This window comes from Eulemur rufifrons, chromosome 29, assembly GCF_041146395.1.
Source record: "Eulemur rufifrons isolate Redbay chromosome 29, OSU_ERuf_1, whole genome shotgun sequence".
Classification (NCBI taxonomy): Eukaryota; Metazoa; Chordata; class Mammalia; order Primates; family Lemuridae; genus Eulemur; species Eulemur rufifrons.
Window position 1 is genome coordinate 89,381,219 of NC_091011.1, and position 21,234 is coordinate 89,402,452.

General features: G+C 43.4%; 1 protein-coding gene across 1 annotated transcript in view; it reads right to left on the bottom strand.

The window, feature by feature from the left end:
- Nucleotides 1-21,234, bottom strand: part of DENND11 (DENN domain containing 11) — a 33,543-nt gene that overhangs the window by 2,656 nt on the left and 9,653 nt on the right. The window contains exons 2-8 of the mRNA XM_069462723.1: nt 16,794-16,893; nt 15,661-15,819; nt 7,742-7,895; nt 3,358-3,496; nt 2,240-2,371; nt 1,953-2,103; nt 1,160-1,228 (exon numbers count right to left, since the gene is read on the bottom strand). Coding sequence (XP_069318824.1) covers nt 1,160-1,228; nt 1,953-2,103; nt 2,240-2,371; nt 3,358-3,496; nt 7,742-7,895; nt 15,661-15,819; nt 16,794-16,893 — 904 coding nt within the window. The remainder of the gene's footprint in view (nt 1-1,159; nt 1,229-1,952; nt 2,104-2,239; nt 2,372-3,357; nt 3,497-7,741; nt 7,896-15,660; nt 15,820-16,793; nt 16,894-21,234) is intronic.

Consider the following 21,234-nt stretch of genomic DNA (forward strand, 5'->3'; position numbering starts at 1 on the left):
TGTGCCCCCAGAGCTCTCGGGTTCAGCAAAGGGGCCCAGCGCCTAAAGCAGCTCTGGGTACATGGGGTTTCAGAGGCGATGGCACATGCCAAACCTTCACGAGACTGTGGCTCTGCTCAAGTCCCAGATACTTTCCACCTAAACAGCATGCAGGTATCAGAAAGTCCACTATCAGAATCAAGGTGTTGCACCTTCGTAGAAATGTCCACATTAAGTTTCTGACATCAAACCACAAGTGGTGTTTCCCAATCCTATCCCCGGATATGGGCTAGAAAGAGGAAACAGGAAGCTGGGGGAGTTGTTTCTGCTTCAGTTACAATTCTGTTCCTATCACAGAGGGCTATTTCCACTCAGCTGCTCGAATGACATCAGTGGTGTGAGGCGTAAAGGCCCTGGCTCCTGCCCACCACTAACAGAACTGGGGGAAAGAGATTTCATTCAAGAGTTAAAATTTCAGATTATCCCATAATACTCAGCACAAGGAATTGCTCTATTGGGAGAAAGCAATGGATGAGAAGTCCCTGAGTCCTAAGGGACAGAAGGAGCTTCTTTTTTTTTTTTTTTTTTTTTTTTTTTTTTTGTTGAGACAGAGTCTCACTTTGTTGCCCAGGCTAGAGTGAGTGCCGTGGCGTCAGCTTAGCTCACAGCAACCTCAGACTCCTTGGCTTAAGCGATCCTACTGCCTCAGCCTCCCGAGTAGCTGGGACTACAGGCATGCGCCACTATGCCCGGCTAATTTTTTCTATATAGATTTTTAGTTGTCCATATAATGTTTTTCTATTTTTAGTAGAGACAGGGTCTCGCTCAGGCTGGTCTCGAACTCCTGACCTTGAGCAATCCACCCGCCTCGGCCTCCCAGAGTGCTAGGATTACAGGCGTGAGCCACCGCGCCCGGCCAGAAGGAGCTTCTATGCGGTGGACATCCTGGACATAAAAGCCCAACAAGAAAACCAACACTGGGACCCCTGCTTCATTCTCTAAGGCCTCTGGGTCCCTCTAATGGCATTTCAGGGCTGAAGGTTGCTCTAAGTACCCTTTGCAGCAATAAAGGGCATCCCTGGACCTCAGTGGGTGACAAGGAAGGGAACCCAGGTCATCCAAAGCAGTTAGTGTGGACAGGACCCTTGGGGAGGCCCCACAGCCAAGGCCCAAGACTCACAGCACAAACAGGTCCTCTTCACAAGGGTTGTAGTCTTCTTCTACTTCCTGGGAATACAACAACATCTGCCTGTTGGGAAGGAGACCACCATCAGACTCTGGCACAGCTCCCAGGACCCCAGTCACAGGTGAGGCATCAGCCAGGCACCTACAATGTGCCACCATCACCCAGGGAGCAGCACCGTTCCAAAGGGACAGGAAAGGGATAAACAGGGCTTGGACTCAAAACCCCTAGGATCCAGGGCCAGTTCTGCCCTTGGTAATCTCAGGCAAGTGATAATCTTTCCTAATTGTCCATCAAATGGGGACAATGATGGTACCATTTATTTCACAGGATCACAGAATTATCAAGAATTACATGCGATAATGCATAAACAAGTTTCCAATACAGTGATCCACATGGTGGAGACACTCATTCAGTGACTGTTGTCAACACGCACACATGGGCAAATCTAAACATGGTCCTTGGGGAGTTTCTGGAAGCTAGCCTAGCTGCCCTTCCCTGGGCTTCACAGAGGCCAAAGTCCCTCAGAAAGACACCAGCCACGTGCATCTGCTGCCCTCCCATCATGGCAACATGCTGGGGGCCTGGCCTCTTCCACTGCACGGTTTCCCTTCACTTCCACCTCCCGGGCAGCATCAGACTGGCAGAAATGCATCGTGAGGGATGAGGCGGCAGGACAGGCTTTACAGAGGGACCACCACCACCCCACCACCACCCTGGGGCTGTCCTGGGAAGGACAGAGCACCTGGGCCAGCAGAGACCTCTCCCAGCCCCCAGCTGCTGCTGCTACCTCTGCTCGTTGAGCCGCCGGTACTTCTCCCTGTCCGCACTGTTGATCTTCAGCAGCGGCTGCAGGTGGTCGTGGTGCGTCTTCACATTCTGGTTATCCACGTAGACGTCGTACAGCTCCCGCTTCTCCTCGAATATCTTCTCTGTGGTGCCTGCGGAACCCTAGGTCAGGGCGGCGGGAACACGCCCGACCCCACCAGGGAAACAAGGAGTCCAGGAGCCCCATGTCTGGCAGGAGGAGAAGGGCTGGGACGTGAGGGCAGGATGAGGGCAGGGCCCTGTACTCACAGGCCACATAGGACACCTCTACCTCCAGGCTCTCGATGTCAGCCACGTTCACGTAGAAGAAAGGCTTGGACTCAGGAATGGTGCCCCCGATGCCAGGCAGCGAGACGTTAGCCAGGCAGCAGCAGCAGTACACTGCAGGGACAGAGGGGAGGGGAAGAGTCTGCGCCCCCCCGCCCTGCATCGAAGGCTGCTGCTCGGCACCCCCTCTGCACAGCCAGCCTCCAGGAAGCAGTGGAGGGCCTCGCTCTGCTACCCGCCTGCTCCCAACCAGGTGGTCCTGGCATTCTGAGGAGATTGGGGGCAAGCCTTTCAGGGTCCCACAGTGAACCCAACCCCTTGAGATCACCTCAATAGCATTCTAACCAAACCCAGCAGACATTTCAGTCTTTCTCTCACTGGTCTTGCTTAGAATTTGACACTGTTGACTTTTCATTTTCAAGGAACTCTGGCTTAACCCTTGCCTCTTCCAGTTCCCCCCTCCCTTTTGCCTGTTGCCCCTCAGTCCCCTCTGTCCTTCCACCTTATCAGTCCCCCTCCTGCACCTGGCACACCTCTGCACTTTCCGCCCTGCCCAGGTGACACTGCACATCCCGTCATCAGTGCAATCTATACGCCACTCTCAAATCTTTGTCTCAGCCTGATTTTCCCGAAAGTCCTGACCCTGCTACACAAAGGCGGGCGGGCGTCACCCGGGAAGGCCTCCCAGGCAGCGTGCAATCGTCACATCCCACGCTAACCCTATCAAACCAGCCCTCTGCGGTGCCACATTTGGTGGTCCCATCACCCTTGTCATCCTGGACGCTTCCTCACAACCTCACACATCAGCACCTTTACAACCCAACCAGACAACGAACTTTGTGCAGTGTACCTCTTAAATACATCTAGAATCCATCTTCTCTGCTTTAATCCAGAACCTTATCTCTTGCCAGGCTGCTGACGGGTCACCCAACCCATCTGCTACCCAGCCCCAGAGTCCACGTCCAGTCACGTCACTCTAGGCCTAACGCCCGTGATCCCCTTGCTGTGGCCTGACCTCTTCTGAGCTTGGTCAGTGATGGAAAGATTCAAGTTTCTGCCCCGGGGAACGTGAGCAGAGCACGACTCTGGCTTCTAGTTACCTCTATAGCACACAACGCCCACAGGTGGGGGAGAAAAGATCAAAATGCGCTTTCGAAGTAAGGCAAATTTCCAGAGGATGAGGATCTGTTCTCCAAAGAACTTAATAAACTGAGACATGCAGCCAGCTGGGTGTGTGATCTGAAAAAATTAAAAGAGGGTGGGAGAGGAGGAGGGGAGGAAGAACAGCTTTTTAAAAATACTGCAAAAACTATCCAATGCAGGTGTATGCTAAACACTACCCCCCAAATCTAAAGTACAACCAAACAGATACATTAAGGGATGCTATATCCACACAAAATGATGTTTTTCACCTTAAAAGTGTTACCTTTAAACTGGATTTCTAAAATACAGCAGCTCCCCTGATACACTCAAGTTGGAGATTAGGGATCACTGACTACTCAGGAGAAAGAGGTAAAAAGAAACAAAGCTTAATTTAACTTTTTAGAAGTCAGAAATGAAAGTATCTCTGGAAACATAGTACACCTCAGTAAGAAAATTCAACTGAAAAACACTGTTGAGCTCTGTAATAAAATGATGAGCCAACAGTCCCAGATCAGATTCCCAAATACACAGGGACTGGCTACCACCTAACGCAAGGCGCCTGCAGAGGTCACAGGCAGGAAGGACCCACAGGGCCTACTGGCATGAACCCTGCTGCACTTCACCTCCCACCACTCTTACTTTTGACGCCAACTGTGAAGGCCTGGCACCCTCTGCAGGCTGCCTCCTGGGAGCCCTGAGCCAGGGAACATCCCAGGGGTTAAGAGCATAACTGCAGTCCTGGCTCTGCCACTTATTATAACAGAGAGGCCTGGGGAAGTGCAGCTACTGTTTCTGGTTCACTGTCCTTATCTGTGAAACGCGGAGGCCACTGCCTACCTCCCATGGCCATAAGGACCCCCCGAGACAAAACATGAAGGACTCAGCACATAGGCACAAACATATGCAGTGACTACTACTAGACAAAACAGAGAGGCTTCAAACTGGGTATCCCGTGAGCTTTTCGGAAGGTCACTTCCATGCCAAAGTGTCAGAAGTGGGAGTGCTTGTCACCCATTAGGGACACAGGCAAGAGCACCTCTGAAGAGAGGCACCACACTAAGGCCACATGCCAGGGTTTAACAACTGGGAACCCTCGGGGTACCCACAGTGGAGCCTCGAGGCAGCCTCTGCGCTCGGCCAGCCCAGACCAGGCCTGTCCTCGGCCCTCTGAAGCCACACCTGCAATACATGGAGGGGATTTCCCTTTCCGAGGGATGAGCCCTGCACTGACACCATTCACCTGTCCCATCCAGGAGAAAGGCTGCCCTCCACTGAGCGTGCCTCTGGGCCTCCTCCTCTGCCACCACATCCCAAATCACCAGGAGAGGCAGCAAGTGACAAAGTCTAGTCGGATCCCTCCAATCACTGTCTTTCATCAAATTCAAACAGTAACCAGACAGGAAAGGGCGCCAAAGCACACCCTGGGTCTTCCAAGCCCTTCCCACTGCTTAGCTTCAAGCTCTTAATGTGTGCCTCCACTGCTCGGGGGCCTGGCAGGCCTTGCCCAATATATCTTGGGCCTTAGAATCCTAGAAGAAATGATCAGTCTTTAATTCTGATCTTATTTATAGTTTGTTCATGGATGCACATCTGCATTCATTAAGGAATATTCCTTACGTGCTTAGTTTATGCCAAGCACCAAGGATTCTATTCTATTTCCACAATGAACAAAAAAGACCCAGTCCCTGCCCTCATTGTTTATAAGGTAGTGGGAGAAAGTGAGGTAAACAAGCAATTAAAATACAGCCTGATGAGAGCCATGTGGGAGGACGGGTTGCTGGAGCAAACAGGAGGGTGCCCGGCCTCATCCTCGCAGAGACAGAGAAGACTTCCTGGAGGAAGTGATGTCTAAGCTTTGACATAAAAGATGATGTAATGCGCTGGCACCTCCGCCAATACCGTCCTTTCTAGTTTTCTATTAAACAACGTTGAATTAAACATTCTTACAGATCATTCTGTCCTCTGGACAGATCCTAAGGAGTAAGGCTGCTGAAACAAAAGGTACATACATTCTTAATTTTCATGTGTTGACATTGTTTCTTAAAATGATTTGTATCTGCAGCCTATGAAAGTACCCTTTTCCCTGCATCTCCTCAGTCTAACAGGTGTTTCCATGAGTGGCCCTCAATGGGGCAAAAGCATACAGCAATTCTCCTTTTTCTCCCTTTGTCCCTCCTTGGCCTCTCGGGAAGAGGAATCCAGCAATATCCCAGTCAGATACTGGTCACATCCCAGTGGGATTGGAGACATTCCTGCAGTAATTTGACTCAGAAGGAAAACGTGGGCCAGAGTGAGGAGCAGATAGAAAGAGAACAGGGTTCGGGTCAGCACAAGAATAGAATCCCCCTAGTGGCCCTTGGGCCATTTCTCATCACTGTCTCTCAGCCCATGCCCTGGGCTGGGAAATCTGCAAACCACATTTCCTGGATTCCTTTGCCAACTGGCGTCCTGCTAGGTTCTTTCAATGGGAGCAAAGACTGAAGATCAGAAGGCAGGAGGAAGGGGAAGGACTCTCCTTGGTGTCTTGGCCCTGCTAGTATTTCTCCAGCAGCAGAAGACACCTGTGATTCTAGCCTCTGGCTCTTTAGAGCACTCTCAGCACAGGTTGAAGCCATGTTTCCTGAGAGGTCCCTGCACCAGCTGCTCCGTGCCACCCTCGGAGGTCTGAGCACTGGCCTGCAGGGCTCCTCCAGGCTCCCACGGTTTTGAGAATGTCACTCCTTCCCCTTTGTGACCCCAGCCCTAGGGGTATGTGGCTGACAGCCTCTAAGACAGCCCCCAGTGACCCCACCCCTCAGCATTTACAGCCTTATGCAATCCTCTCTTCCTCTTGAGTAACTTGCTTCTAACCAAGAGAATATGGTTATATTGCTGGACAGTCACTTCCATGATTAGGTTACAAAGGTTACTTCCCCTTGCTAGCTGGCTCTCTGGCTGGCTTTGATGAAGCAAGCTGCCACGGTGGAGAGACCCACATGGCTGAGAACTGAGGGTGGCCTCCGGCCAACAGCCAGCATGGTACTGAGGCCTTCAGCTCAACAGCCCTCAAGAAATTTAATCCTGCCAACACCCACAGGAGCTCAGAAGCAGATACTTCCCCAGTCAAGCCTTCAGATGAGACCCCAACCCTGGCAGATACCTTGACTACAGACCATGAAGCAGGGGACGCAGTTAAACCATGCAATATTCTTGTCTCACAGAAACTGTGAGATAAATACATACTGTTTAAAACCATTAATTTCAGGGTAATGTGTTACATCACAATAGATGACTAATACAGGTGGTGGCCGCTGTCTGTAATTGGTAATATACTGGTTCCCTTTTTACTCCTTCAGTCTTCCAACCCCTATATTACTGATTCCCTGTATTGAATTAGTTTGAAATACCTAACATGGCCTCTGTTTTCCTGAAAGACCCCAGCTGATATTTATTAGGTTGAAATTCCATGGTCTAGTAGTTAAGGTTTTCTATAATTTGATTCTAACCTATTTCTCCAAGCTTTTCTCTCATGACCAGCTGATGGAACCACTTACTTTAAAGAGTGCTGCAACAGGTATAGTTAGCATAATGCCTAACTCACAGAAGGTGCTGGAAAAGTGGTAGGCCACGGCTCTCACTATTGCTCACACCTACTCTCAGTCTGGAATTAGCATTCTTCACTTTCCACCCAGCCAAATACTCAGGGACAAAGTCCTCTTCCTAGACACCTTCCAAGGGCTCTCCCTTAAACTCATGGCACAATTTCTCTACAAGGGGAGCCCTTAGTTTCCACTGAAATATCTTGTGACCTACCACAGGCAAGGCAGGAAGGAAAAGAAAAGGTAGATTCATGTTCTTAGTCATTTTTATATTCTTCCAACAGCTAATGCTTGGCCAGGTATTTTGTTAACTGTAAACAAACATAATTCTAGTACCAAAGTCAAAGTACTTCAGGTAAGATACAAAATAAAGTAATATCAAAAATACATTAACTAAGAAATATCATACCTGTTCATCAAATGCTTCATCTTTAGTTCAAATGTCTGGCTTTAAAATACCTGAAGCAATCGATGGGATCAAATCTATCTTTTCCCCACCAGGAGTCCAGCACACCTAGCCAACCTATCACATACACGGTTTTGCACTATGATTATACAGATGACTAGAAAGCACAATGTTTAAGATAAGTTATGTTACCTTACGTGTTAAACTAATCCAAATGCTTTTATGTTACAACCTACTGAAAAAGCAGACTTTTTGCACGAGCCCAAGACATACATTCCTTGTTCATTTAAAAATTAATCCATAGCCACTGAACCCAGACACAAGTCCAGCACTGTGTGAGAACACAGCGGACCTCACCTTCATCTCAGGGTACATGTATTGGTGGATGGAAGGCAGCCAGTAGACAGGGGGCAGGCTGCTGCCTCTGCCGGGGCCGGCATGGAGCACCCCTTTCTTGTCCTCGTAGAAGGCAGCCAGATGAGAGTAATGTCCCGGCATCTCCAGCTGGTGTCTGCACAACACATACACACACATGCACAGTGAGAAATGCTCTGGCCGTGGCTCTGCTACGAACTTCCCCAACTCAAGGGTTATAACACTCAGGGGCAAAGGCCCCGATATCCTTAAAAGATCCCCATTTGGAGGTTGCTTAGGACGCCTCTTTTGATGTTCCAGAAGGTCCTTAGGAAAAGCTCAAACATGGGCCTGAAACTCTCTGGCAGCACCATGTTAACACATTCTTTTTCTCATGGGAAACAGAAAGAATTAACAGACTATGACTAATGTCTATTGTTCTTGAGCAAGGTACGCTGGAGACTGGGTGCCGCTTCCCAGAGAACAGCTGCTCACTGTGAGAAGGGGGAACTTGGAAGCCTACGAGTTCCCTTCCTAAAGCTGCTCTTTGTTTGGAACTCACGCTTGCTTGCTTGTTTTGTTGTTACAAAAGAATGAGGAGAAGCTTACCCCTCCATGTCTAAAATCAGGGAAAACAGTTATTAACGGATGTCACTAGGGCTCATAATTTCTGCATCAAGTAATAAAGAAATAAAAAGCACCAGAATCTCTTCTCTTCCTACCCTCACCCCGCTCAGGTCAGCAGAGGCTTGGCTGTGCACAGTTCTGCTGACCGACCCCAAACCAAGAAAGCAGCACTGAGGCCCTGGACCATGTGGACAGGGGAGAGTCCTGCCCCAAGCCAAGTGCAGGAGCATGGTGGGGACTGCTTGTCACTATGCAGTCACTATGGGAGTGATACAGGCTGAATTGTGTCCCCCCAAAAAGGACACGCTAGAGCCCCAGTACCTCAGAACGTCACCTTATTTGGATAGAGTTTTACAAAGGTGTTCAAGTCAAAATGAGGTCATTAGAGTGGGCCCTCATCCAGTATGACTAATATCTTTATGAAAGAGGGAAATTTGGACACAGAGACACATACAGAGAATGCCACATGAACATGATGACAGAGAACAGGGTGCAAGTCAAGGAACCCCAAAGATTGCAGGTAAACTACCAGAAGCCAGGAGGGAGGCAGGGAACAGATTTTCCCCCACACTCCCTAAAGGGAACCAACCTTGCTAACACCTTGACTTTGGACTCCTAGCCTGTACAACTGTGAAATAGTTTCTGTTGTTCTAAGCCACTCAGCTTTTGGTACTGTTATGCAGCCCTAGCAAATTGATTTAGGGAGGAATAAAAGGCACTAAAACCCTTTGACCCACTTTCACTTTCTCAGTGCCCTATAATTTCCATCAAACAATGAAAGGCAATCAAAATATAGGTCCACTGAGCAAGGGGAAGTATCCCTAATTACGGATGGCCCTAGAACAACTGTGATTAAAATAAGGACCGCCCCCCTCACAAAACCTTCTCCCCATAGACTGCCATTGTGGCTTACTCCAAACTATGACAAACTGCTCAGAGTCAAGATTTTCATCAACCAACTGGTAGCCAGCTGTGCTCCAACCATTGCCACTCCAGAGTGACTTACAGCTCCCAATGTCAAGGTGATGGTAAGAGACCTTCAGGCAAATTTATATTTTAAAAAGAAACAAAAAATCACTCTATTCAACCAATGATTAATAAACTAAGTTCCTCTCTGAATAATCACTCTAATTTCAGGGTCCTATACATCTAGTTTTAAACTTTGCACAAAGAGGCAGCTGTATGATATAATAATAAATGACTATCTGGGAGAGGTGCTTCTAATCACTTCTCTCACTCTTACAGACATTCACAGGCTACATGGGAAATCCATGGTAGCTAAGTCATGTCTGACTATTCTGAGAAGATGGCAGATTTCAGATACTCTTCAGGGATGTGTGTCAAATTGATAAAAGTTTTATTAATAGAAAATCACACAAAGACAATTAAGTTCAAAGGTGTTTTCATCAGGATCTAACTTCCCTAAAAAGAACACAGAGAATCATTTTATTATATTCCTAATACTATATTTTCTGTGTTAAAGGGAGCTCTGTAAAGGGTAATTTATGTAATACTTTTTCATTTTCTAGGTTTATCATTTGCTGATTTGCTGTATAATTAATTGTCTTTTCTGTTTGACTACATTAAACTCTAAACTTGAACCAGGATTCTAAAGGAAAGTTCAGTACTAAGTTAGAGTCCCTTAGACAAAAAGCTAGCATAAGGATTCTGTCCTTTGATAGCCTGAGATATCACTGACTGACGGAACAGAGCAAGCCAATAATGTGGAATATAGAATATGCACAAATACAAACTGGCAGTTCATAGATGAATGTTAAACCATTATTGCATGAAAGCCTCAAAATGTAAACACACTGTAGATTTTGCAACATAGTCAACCCACAACACCAAGATAAACTAAAAAGCATTGAAACAAGGCTGAGTGCTGGATGATATGTTAGTCTTCAAAGGTGATGTAAAAGGAGACCTGCCTAGTGAGCTTACCTATAAGAATGCATAGATTAAGAAACGACCACACTGAAATGCATGCCAAACCACCTACAGAAACTGTCCAATAGACGTGACATCATAAAACTGGAGAAGAACTGGCTCAGTATATGCTACTGATCTGAAGCCATAGGCTTATGGGCCAGATCAAGGATTTCCCTGCAGGACCAGAGACACTGGTGTTCTACGGAGCAACACCCACAGCCCCTTCACTGATAAAACCCAGGCATATGGGACCATGCAGAGCCCAATGCAACTGACCCTGCCTGTCCCTACCACATCCTGGCATTAATTCATCCAATTAAGAATCAGAGATGCCTCTGTGCAATAATTATACTCCATCACTCTGGTGTATTCATTACTGGTTTGAACAAGTCATCTTCTGGCTTTGCAAATGCAGAAAACCAGGCACTCCCATTTACTGCTGGTGAAGGGACAAGCTGGTACCACCTTACTGAAGGGTAATTTACAATTTGTATCAAATTGTACATTGTATATACCCTCTGACCCAATGATTCACTTCTAGGTTTGTGGCCTAAAGAACTATTTATAGATGTGAACAATCATTTACTCACAAGGATGCTTATGTTTACAGTGGTGGAAAATAAGAAATCACCTAAAAGTCCAATATAGTGAAATAAATAAATAAATTGTGACACATCTATAAGTTGAAAGGCTGTGAAACCACCAAAATAATGTTAAGGACTATCATCATGCTGGAAGGTTAACATACCAAGTTACAAAATTTAGATACTGAATGACCTCCATAACCCTTTTGTAAAAAAATTAATGTGTATGCACATATTTATACATGGAAAAAAGAGTAGTAGGATCAAAATGCTAACGCAGTAGGTGTCTGGCTGGTGGGATAATGTTCTTTTTTTCCCCCCCCTTTGGGCTTTTCTCTATTTTTCAAAGGTTCCTATAATAATAAATGTTAGTTTTATATTTAGTCTTTTTAAAGTTTTCATTATGGATATTTTCAAACATATACAAAAAGTAGAAAAAGAATAATACATCCCATATATCCATCACCTAGCTTCAATAATGATCAGTATTTGATCAATATGGTTATGTCTATATCCTATGGCTATAATCACCACTTTTTTCCTGAAACATCTTAAAGAAAATCTCACGTTGTAACATTTTACCCATAAATACTTCTGTATGCATCTCTAACTGATAAAGTCTGCTTAAAAAATAATATAACACAAAACCACCATGCCATTATCTCACCTAACAAAATGAATAATAATGCCTTAATATAAACTAATACCCAGTGCACATTAAAATTATATCAACTGTCCCCAAAATGTTACTTTACAGTTCGTTTGTTTGAATTGAGATCTAAACAAGGTAAAATGTGGTTACGTGTCTTTGGTCTCTTTTATTCAGTAACAGTCTCTCTTCCCTTTCTAATATAATTTTTAAAAATTATAAAATAGTTCTTCAATATCTTCTGATTAGTAAGAAATAATCATAAAAACGATTCTCTAACTAGCAAGATATTGAGGAAAAGAGCTGTAGAGGAACTACTAATAAATAAGTTCGGGCCATCAGAAATCAGAATGAATATAAAACACAAATTACGTGTTGCAGAGATCAAGTCTAGCTAATTTATACAAAAGTCACAGCTGCAGTCCAGTATCCCTGCCTAGACCTAGGCTTACCTAACTAGGCTTCTTTCTTTTCCTCAGACTCTGTCATACAAGTCTCTTCTCTCATGTTACCTCTAGCCCTCTTTAATTACCGAGGTGGAAAACTTTTTTTAGCTAAACTTTTTTTAGACTCAAAATCTAGAAGCCATAAAAAGATGAATGAATTCAAAAGAGAAAAAAACCAACGTTACAAAAACAACGAAAAGCTAACATTAAAAAGCAACTGACAAAGGGGGGAAATATTTTCAATTTACAAATCACAAAGATTTTAGCCTATACTCTTAGCTAAAGCAGAAAATGATACCTAGAAATAAGTTACTACAATATCAAAACCCATATTGTGGCATTGGCTTAGCAGGTGGAAGGGGAGGGTGGTGAGAAAGTAGATACTGCAGACTAGAAAGCTGGTAACCCTTGTTACACTGTAGCAAAACATTTCTTAAAAGTTCAATAACTTGGGAGACAAGACCCTGCGTCATCTGAATCTGTAGCTTTAGGAGACGCAGTTAGAAATTAAACATTGATATGTCCCGATTACCTCTTGTACTGCTCTTACTGAGCTACTATAAAAGATGAAAATAGGCAAGAATTAGCCAGTTTGCAAGCAGAAATGGAAAGGAATACAGCCTAATAACGGTAGCGTGTTCTAAGTTCTGCAATATATTAATAAATCAACTGAGATGCCAATAATTTGGGACCCCACAAGGCTAGAAAAGCCAATGTTTCTGTATCCCAGAGCAGGGGATAAGATTCTTTCTCAAGGCACCTATGCAAGTCTGCAGTTAAGAATTCTTGGGCAGATATGGGAGTCAGCTTATTTGTAAAGATCATATTTAGGGTACAGCCTCAAGGAGGTCACTAGGAACATGAGGGAGGGAAGGATGGGCCAAGGACAGAGACCAGTATCTAATCTAGAGTCCACTGATTTAAAGTCATGACCCAGACAAAAAACTGAGGACATATTTTGAATACAGAAAAAGATCTATGCATGAAGGTGTTTATCACAGCTCCAAATGTAGAGGGTCAGCTTAAAAAACAAACCAACCCAGAAGCATGCTAAATGCTTAAGCACAGAGAATAACCAAGAAAACTTATGGGACAGCTCTAGCATTATAGAACTATTAAAATCATTATCAAAACGATAAATATGGAGGACAATAAAGAGAAACCATATGCATAAAGGGTATTCCTGAAGAAGAAAAAAACACAATGGAAAAGTTGAATATTTTATTATAGAAGCTAAGTTTCCTGAAATAAAAAATAAAAATAAAAGACCTATCTATCAAGCAAAGAGGACAAACCATCCTAGAAAAAAATGATATGGACTAATGAACAGTTGGTGAGTTCAGAAGTAGCAGAGATAAAGAATCTGTAGGTATCTGGTTAGAAGAGACTTCTCCAAAACAACTAATTTCAGAAAACAGCAGAGCCAGCTACTCAAGACGCTGAGGCAGGAGCATCGGTTGAGTGAAAGGGGCGACCTTGCAAAAAGTAGCAGGAAAATACCTAATCCCACAATTTTCCCAGTAACAGTTAAAGATCAATCCTGTGAGTTCTCTAACAGGTACCCTGTAGGAGTTCTGTTTTGCACAACTTCTGAAAAGAGCTGAATGGATGGAAAAGAGATGTAATCCCTTTCAATTTTTTTTTTTTTTTTTGAGAATCTGCTTTTACAGAGTTTTCAAGTAAACAGCAGGAGAATGACCTATAGCCTCAACTATATCTCAAGGATAGAGTCACAATTCCTGTGAAATCCCATCTCCAAGGAAAGGTGGGGAAGCCAACTCTTGGACTTTGACATCCTTGCAGCTTTTGTTATCTACCTGCCACCAAGAAGAAAGGAAGGAGTGGGTGCAGCAGTTTCTGTACCCTGCCATTGTTATAACCCCCTTTACAAAGCCTCAATAGCTGGTTTTCAGGGGCCAGCATATTCTTCTGTTTTCTCCCTCCGTGCTGGTCCTTTTCCCCTTCTCCAGGGAAAAGTAAATAAACCTCTCCTTCCTATTCTAATCTCTGTGTGAGAAATCTTTCTACACCCACACCGTGAGCACCTACTAAGATTTACACCCTAACAGAGCCAAGAAGTTCGAGGCCACAGTGAGCTACGATAGAACCACTGCACTCCAGCCTGGGCAACAGAGTGAGACCCCCCCCCAAAAAAAAAAACTTAAAAGAAACAAAAAAAGAAAACAGCAGAGCAATATCTACAGCATCCTGAGGGGAAGAAGGAAGCATTCATGAATCTTACACCCAGTCAAGGATAAAGGGAACAGGTCAATACATTATTAACCATGAGAGACCTCAGAGAAGGCAGCACCCATGATCCTTTCAAAGAAAGAAAGAAAGAAAAGTGCCTGATGGCAAAATCTAAACCAACCAAGAAATGAATCAAATCAGAAACTCAGAAATGGAGCAAGTCAAATGGATTGTTAAATCCATTTAAATATACAGCTAAGACTTAAGAACTGTGGGTATTACTATTACAGAACTAAATGTTGTAAATCATACAATATATAAAGATTAAGATGTGAAGTAGGGGAAAGGAACTGGGAAGAAGTATAATAGACACTGTCTACACTGAAACACAATTTAAAAACACCAATGACACCTATACTAAGATTTATGCACTTTATTCTTTATGTCTTATTTCTTAATAAAGTAATAACACCATATCTTCATGTTTTTCATAATTTTTTCTTAACTATGGTAGAATATTTCAAGTAATAATATATCTTATTCTGAAAAAAAATTTGAAGTTTCAAGTAAAATTATATTTAGTATATAGCATTAAGATTGCCTGCTATTTGATAAAGTTAAATCTTCAAAAATATTAAAACTATTTTTATAAAGTTACGTCTATTCTAGAATCACATGCACTGAATATTGTCAATGGATATCTCTGAGTGTTAATATGTGGGAGTTTTCTTATTCTTTTGTACTTTTATATAAATTTTAAAATAACAAACATGGTTTCTCCACAAACAATAAATTTCATGTTCTTTCAAAAATGAAGATCAAAAAAGATTAGCTACATAAGAATTTTAAAGTAAATTTTAAAATATAGTCTATAAAAATGTATGGCATGATACCACATATTTTTTTTTAACATATATACACATAAATGCCCAAAAAGGAGCAAATGTGCTATAATTTTAACAGTGCTTCAGGGATTAGGGATAGATCTTCCCCTCAAAATCTGAAATGTAATTAGATTACTTGCAAAACAAACAAAAAAAAATATAAACTAACTAATAGTTTCACTGCTTCTGTTAAAAATTCTCTTCCTATCACCCCAAATAATAACAGTAACCCCCATTTATAAAAGATTAGGCTTAAAAAAAGTTCAGAGCCCATTTGCCTACGTGGGGCAAGGAGGTAATTACTGTGGCTTAGGGCAAACAAAGATCATATACCTGTCAACAAATTATTTAATTAAACAAAACTGATGACAGTATTAAATGTGAACTGAGAACAAAATCTACCCCGGCTTTCATTACAGTATGAAGAATCATTACTTGGGGCATTGGTGGAAACACAAGGACCACCACCTGAGGCTTGAAACACCGCCATTGATGTTCTTGGAAAGACATCTGCTCTTCTGGCACACAACCTCTATGTCTGAGGACTCATGACATATGCGCCAGCTGGTAGGTCCCACAGCCTCCCTGCACAAGTACGGAAGCCACGTACCGAACCTGGTTCTCCAGGAAGTGCATGTACCGGTAAAGCAGGGTGTAGGAAGGAGAGAGGATGCCCACAGACTTCATTCGTGCGCCACGTTCCAGCTCGCTTTCCACGGGCATGTTGGCAAAGCAGGCCAGGCCGAAGAAGGGCCCTTTTCGGAAATAGCTAAAAGAGACCAAATATGTAGTGGGACTCAAGATGACAGACAGAATTTTTTTATTTTTCTTTGAGACGCAACCCCAAACAAATTAACTGCGTCCAGAGCTCTAAATGACAAAGCTTACCCTTAAAACAAATGTTCTTAGAACCTCAAGGGAACAATTAGTCCAAGCCACTCCACCTCGCAGATGAGACAACCAACGCACAAAGAGACCACAGAACTTGCCAAGGGTCACCCAGTTGGAGTGGGGACTTGGTCTCTAGCAAGTTGGCCACACCGCTGCCCACAACCATGGACACGTCCCTTCTCTCCTGCACCACATCTAGTGGCTTAGATGGGAGAACCAGAACCAAGATGTATCTTCAGGCTCCTCTAGTACTACTACTCTGTTTTCATAGCATAAACCATGTCGATTGTTCCCTCACTTCCTGAGTTTCTAATAATTTTAAACGAGCTGTCATTTTATTCCCTTCCCCTTTCTCACACTCACATCAGTCACATTTTCAGCCCAATGGGGAGATTAAATTTACTTCATTACCCTAAATTCTCCATTTGTTCCTCCTCACAAAACTCTCAATGCCCAACTATATAGGATTGAAAACTGTTTTTACTTAAAGCTGGAATTTCAAGTTTTAGCACATAGATGAAGTTAACCCACAGTGAGCTGAACCTACATTCTTTAAAACCAAACCTCAAGTGAGGTCCATATCATTTCTTAGAAAGTGAGAGAATCTCTATAGTAGGGATTAAGTTTTTTTAGATCATGAAATCCACTGAGACCCTGATAAAAGCTAGAGACCTCCTTGCTAGAAAATTGATATAAACACAAAACTATACATATATTTTCAGGGCATTTATACAAACACCACTTGAAGACCTTCGGATAACAGCCCTTATGCTCTGGGTAAAGTGTGAGGGGTGGGAGTAGGGCACAGAGGGGGAAACAGTACAAAGATGACTGAGGTTCACAAGTACTTACATGAAGTCAGACTGAATTTTATGGGACCCGCTGGCCATAGACTTGAACTCAACGCCTTCAAGGTCAATATCTTGAGGTAAGCACCATTCCACCATGTTTCCTGTGGGAAAAGGAAGATCAAGTTAAAAGAAACAAAATCAAAGGAAAGGGCTTAGTATAGGGCTCAGCATGCGTGGCTTCTCAGTAAACACACTGCTGACTCAGCCTGATACAGAGCCACAGAGCTGCTCCGTCACCCACAGGGGTCATTCCAGAGGACCAGGAGACGAGCTGCTCCATCACCCACAGGCGTCATTCCAGAGGACCAGGAGACGGGCATGGAAGGAACCTCCTCCAGTCTCTGCCTTAAAATGAACACAGCTCTCTTCTCTAGTGAGAATGTCGTTTTGGTTCTGCCACTCTGCTCCACCATGTTCAAATCTTCCTTTTGTGGCCTCACTTCTCTGCATGTATTTTTTTTACCTGCTACCCCTATTTCCTCATCTTGTATTTTCCCCTAATCCCTTGAGCTCTTGATCTATCTCACAGTTCTACAGCCACTAAAAACTTTGAAAAATTCCAAAACTCTTAAAAAAAAAAAAAACAACCAAAAACCCGATTCTCACTCCTCTTCGTAGCATTTGCTCATTCCTTAAAAATTTCTCCTCTTTTTCCATGACTGCCATGATAGAATACTATTTGGGTTCTTACTTCTCTGATGACTGTAACTCTTCCTCCCCGCCCTCTTTCTCCTCTCTCCCCAAGTGAACCCTTCTTTAAGGGTCAACTATCAGTTCTTTGCTTTCTAAAATTTGGGACTCATTCACTCATGATTAATTACTGAGTTTCTACTGAGCTGTATGCTGGAGATATAAAGTCAAATAAGACGCAGTCCCTGATCTCATTGAGATTAGGGGCAAGAGATAAAGGAGGAGGCCAGAAGTTACAGTTCACGGGGGTAAATGTTATGACATATGATAAGGTGGGATTTTTAAACGCAGCAACAACGAGCATCCACCAGACTGAGGCAGTCATCGAGAACTGCACAGTAACAGTGTTACCTGGAGGCTTGAGAGAACATTACAGAATACTCCCTATTGTTTTTATGCATATTCAACATTTTTCAAAATAAAACACTAAGCTACTCGTGAGACTTCATTTTAGGGTAAACTTCTTATTAACATTTCAAATCCTAATTTCTCAGGCATTAGAAAAGCCATCAATAATCCCAGCCAACAGTGTTTCCAGATAATTGTTCAGGGCATCAGAGAATACACAATCCAGTCTCAGGACAAGGCAGACATCGTAGAAGATTCCCTAATCCCATATTCAACCCAAGGCACTTTTTTTTTCTTTTTTAAATTAAAAATGTAAACATTATTTCTCAACACAAGCTCCATCAAGGTCAAGACACTTGTACAAGCGACAATACCAGCCATTTAGTCCAACTCTAAAGAACTGAGGGTCCTGGGAATTTAACCCTGTCAATGAAGTCCAAGGCACTTTCAAATAGTTTATTTTAAAGAAATGAATCATAATTCTGATCAATTAATCAATTCACAGAAGCAAAAAGCATGAAAACAGGAATTAAGATTTTATAAAACAAAGTCTAGAACAATACTGTGTTTGTAAGGGTCAAAAGGCAAGGAAAAGCACTCAGAAAGAGGGGTGACCTTGGGGATAAAGGTAAGCTTTTTAAGCACCATGTTCCCCCCACATTCCTGTACTTTCCCCCTTCCATCCACGTCCATTACCTCCACAGTCCACTGTTGTTGTTGTTTTTTTTTCCTGTGGAACACACAGGACAGCAAGGGAACTTAAAAATGCCAGGGGCCTACCCAGACCTACAGACTCACAATCTCCCCTTGCCCTGCCACACAAATGTTCCTGATGTGTACCAGAGGAGAGCCCTTGATTAGGGCTCTATATACATAGTCCTGACCCTTCATAATAACATGTGCCAGCAGGGCACAGGGGCAACCTGGGATGGAGCCACAATGACCCTCAACAGGCTCTGGCCTCTTCCCACTCAACCAAACTGCCTCTTGCAGTACCCACTGCCTTGTTTCCCCACACCTTACTCCTTACTGGGTTCAACTAGCTCAAACTTAGTTTCTTTCCCCCAACCCAGCCTGTTCTTGACTCAATAACTTATAAAACTTTTACCTAAGCATTGTATTGAAGTATAAGTATAGAAAAGTACACAAACTGTAACAATACAACTCAATGAATTTTCCCAAAATAAACTTATTGAGTGTAACCAGCACCCAGATCAAGGAGCCAAAAGAACATTATCTGCACATCAGAAGCTTCCCTCATAGCCCCTCCAACTCATTAACCCTCTCTCAAGAGTAACTATTATCCTGACTTCAACATCATGAATTAACTTTGCCTTTTTTGAAATTTCTGCAAATGTAATTATAGTTTATATTCTTTTGTGTGTCTTGTGCTCACTATTTTTTGTAAGATCCATGTTGTTTTGTAAGATCCATATCGATGAATGTAGCAATGATTTGTTCATCTATTACTTATACACATGTAGCAATTTATTTATCTACTTAACTGGTGATGCACATTTAAGTTATTTCCAAGTTGAAGCTACTACAACTAGTGCAGCTGTAAACTATCCTGTACCAGTCATCTGGTGAATACACTTGTGGTGGCTTTGTAATGCGCTGACCTGCCTAGGCTGAACTATGCTTCTCAGCATTCCCTTCCTTCAATGTTTCCAGTTGAGATCTGGAAGGCAGAAGTGAAACTGCAGCCACGCTGTGTTTGTCTCTGGAAGGTTGGTGCAGGAGCACCAAGCAGCTCACCTGCAGTGTGGCTTCTGTGCAAGCTCACCACAGAGGAGGGGCAGCAGCCAGGCCTGACAATGCTAGAGCTACCTTCCCTGGGTCTTCCTTCAGCTTCTGACTCCTAAGCCAGCTGTGTGTTCACTTCCATAATGAAGAGCATCAGCTTCTCCCACAGGACACCCACATCACCAAAGCTGGGGACAGTCTGTGACACACTTATCCAGGTTCCTGTCCATCCTCATGAGTGCCACTTTGTTCTCTTTCCCAACTTTACTGTCTTCCTCCATAAGTATCTGCCTATATACTTCAAGCTCCATCATCAGACACAAAGACACAGCCTTTCACAGGCTGTCTAACCAGCTCCCACAACTGCGTAAGATTACATCTCTGCAACAAATTCCTTTATATACCTATTTGTTCTGTTTCTCTGATTGAACCTTGACTGACACAATATACATACACACATTTCTGTTGACTACATCCCTAGGAGAGAACTGCTTTAAAAATGTTTGCATCACTGCAAACTAAGGAACTTTCAATGATTCCCAATGTTTCCCAAGTTTATGTTAATAGGGCTTGTGCAAAAAAAAATAATAATTTTGTAAAATATGGTTTTTGGTCACATTATCTTAAACAAAGATAGACAATTCCTTTATTGCAGAACTTCTCAGAGCCTTTAATATGCCACTCTACTTTGTGAATCTCCATGAGATCAATACAGTGCTTAATGTTTCCCCAAATTATTTGGCCAATAAATCTATTTTTAAATAATATGTTAAGAGACTAATTTTATAGAAGGCATTTTAAAAAATACATAGATATACTGGGGCTGCAAGTTGTCCCTCAATATTCACTCTTCCCTTCTTATGGAATAGAATCTGCTATTTTTAGCTTGGTGCATGTCCTCTAAAATGAAGACTATGCTTCTTATACCTTTGTGAATAAATTATGGCAATGTGACATGGACAGATGTGCAGTGCATAGTTTCCAGAATATGCCCTAAAGGGAAGGAGCATGCTGCCTCTTCTTCCTGCTGCCTGGAACATGGATGTGGCGACCTATCACAGAAGGGATGATGGAGCCACAGCCAACATGAGCCTAGGGCCCTGCATGACCCCAGGGGATCTGAGTCAGCACTCCAGCTCTAGGCCAGCTATCTCCTGTTACGTGAAAAAGAAAGAAACTCCTATCTTGATTAAGTCACTGTTAATTTGGGTCTCTGGTATTCATGTCCAAACCCGTGTCCTACTTAATACCGCTAACCTAGAGGATAAAGTCCCCCATTCCTTAGCCAGTTCTCAAAGCCCTCCTTCTTGCAACTCTGTGCCTGGCCAATCCTAATTGCACAGAAACTGAAAGAATCAGAGGGAGTGAATGACATCCTGTTACTTCCTTCACTTTCACATGGACGCAAGCCCCTCTGGATTGGGAAGAAAGAACCATCAGGGCCAGGCGGGCAAATCATGGAATGGGGCACAGGCTCTAGAATACCACTCTGGGAAGAGTGATCTTTATCCCTTGGGAAGCGCACTTCTGCTGGCACACTCAAATGAAAGGAAAGTAGACACAGCTACTATGGCCCTTATCCCAACCTATCATAATCTTGTCTTAAATGTCTATCTTCCCAGGAGTCTGTGAACTTCTAAAAGGTGGGAATTGTGCTT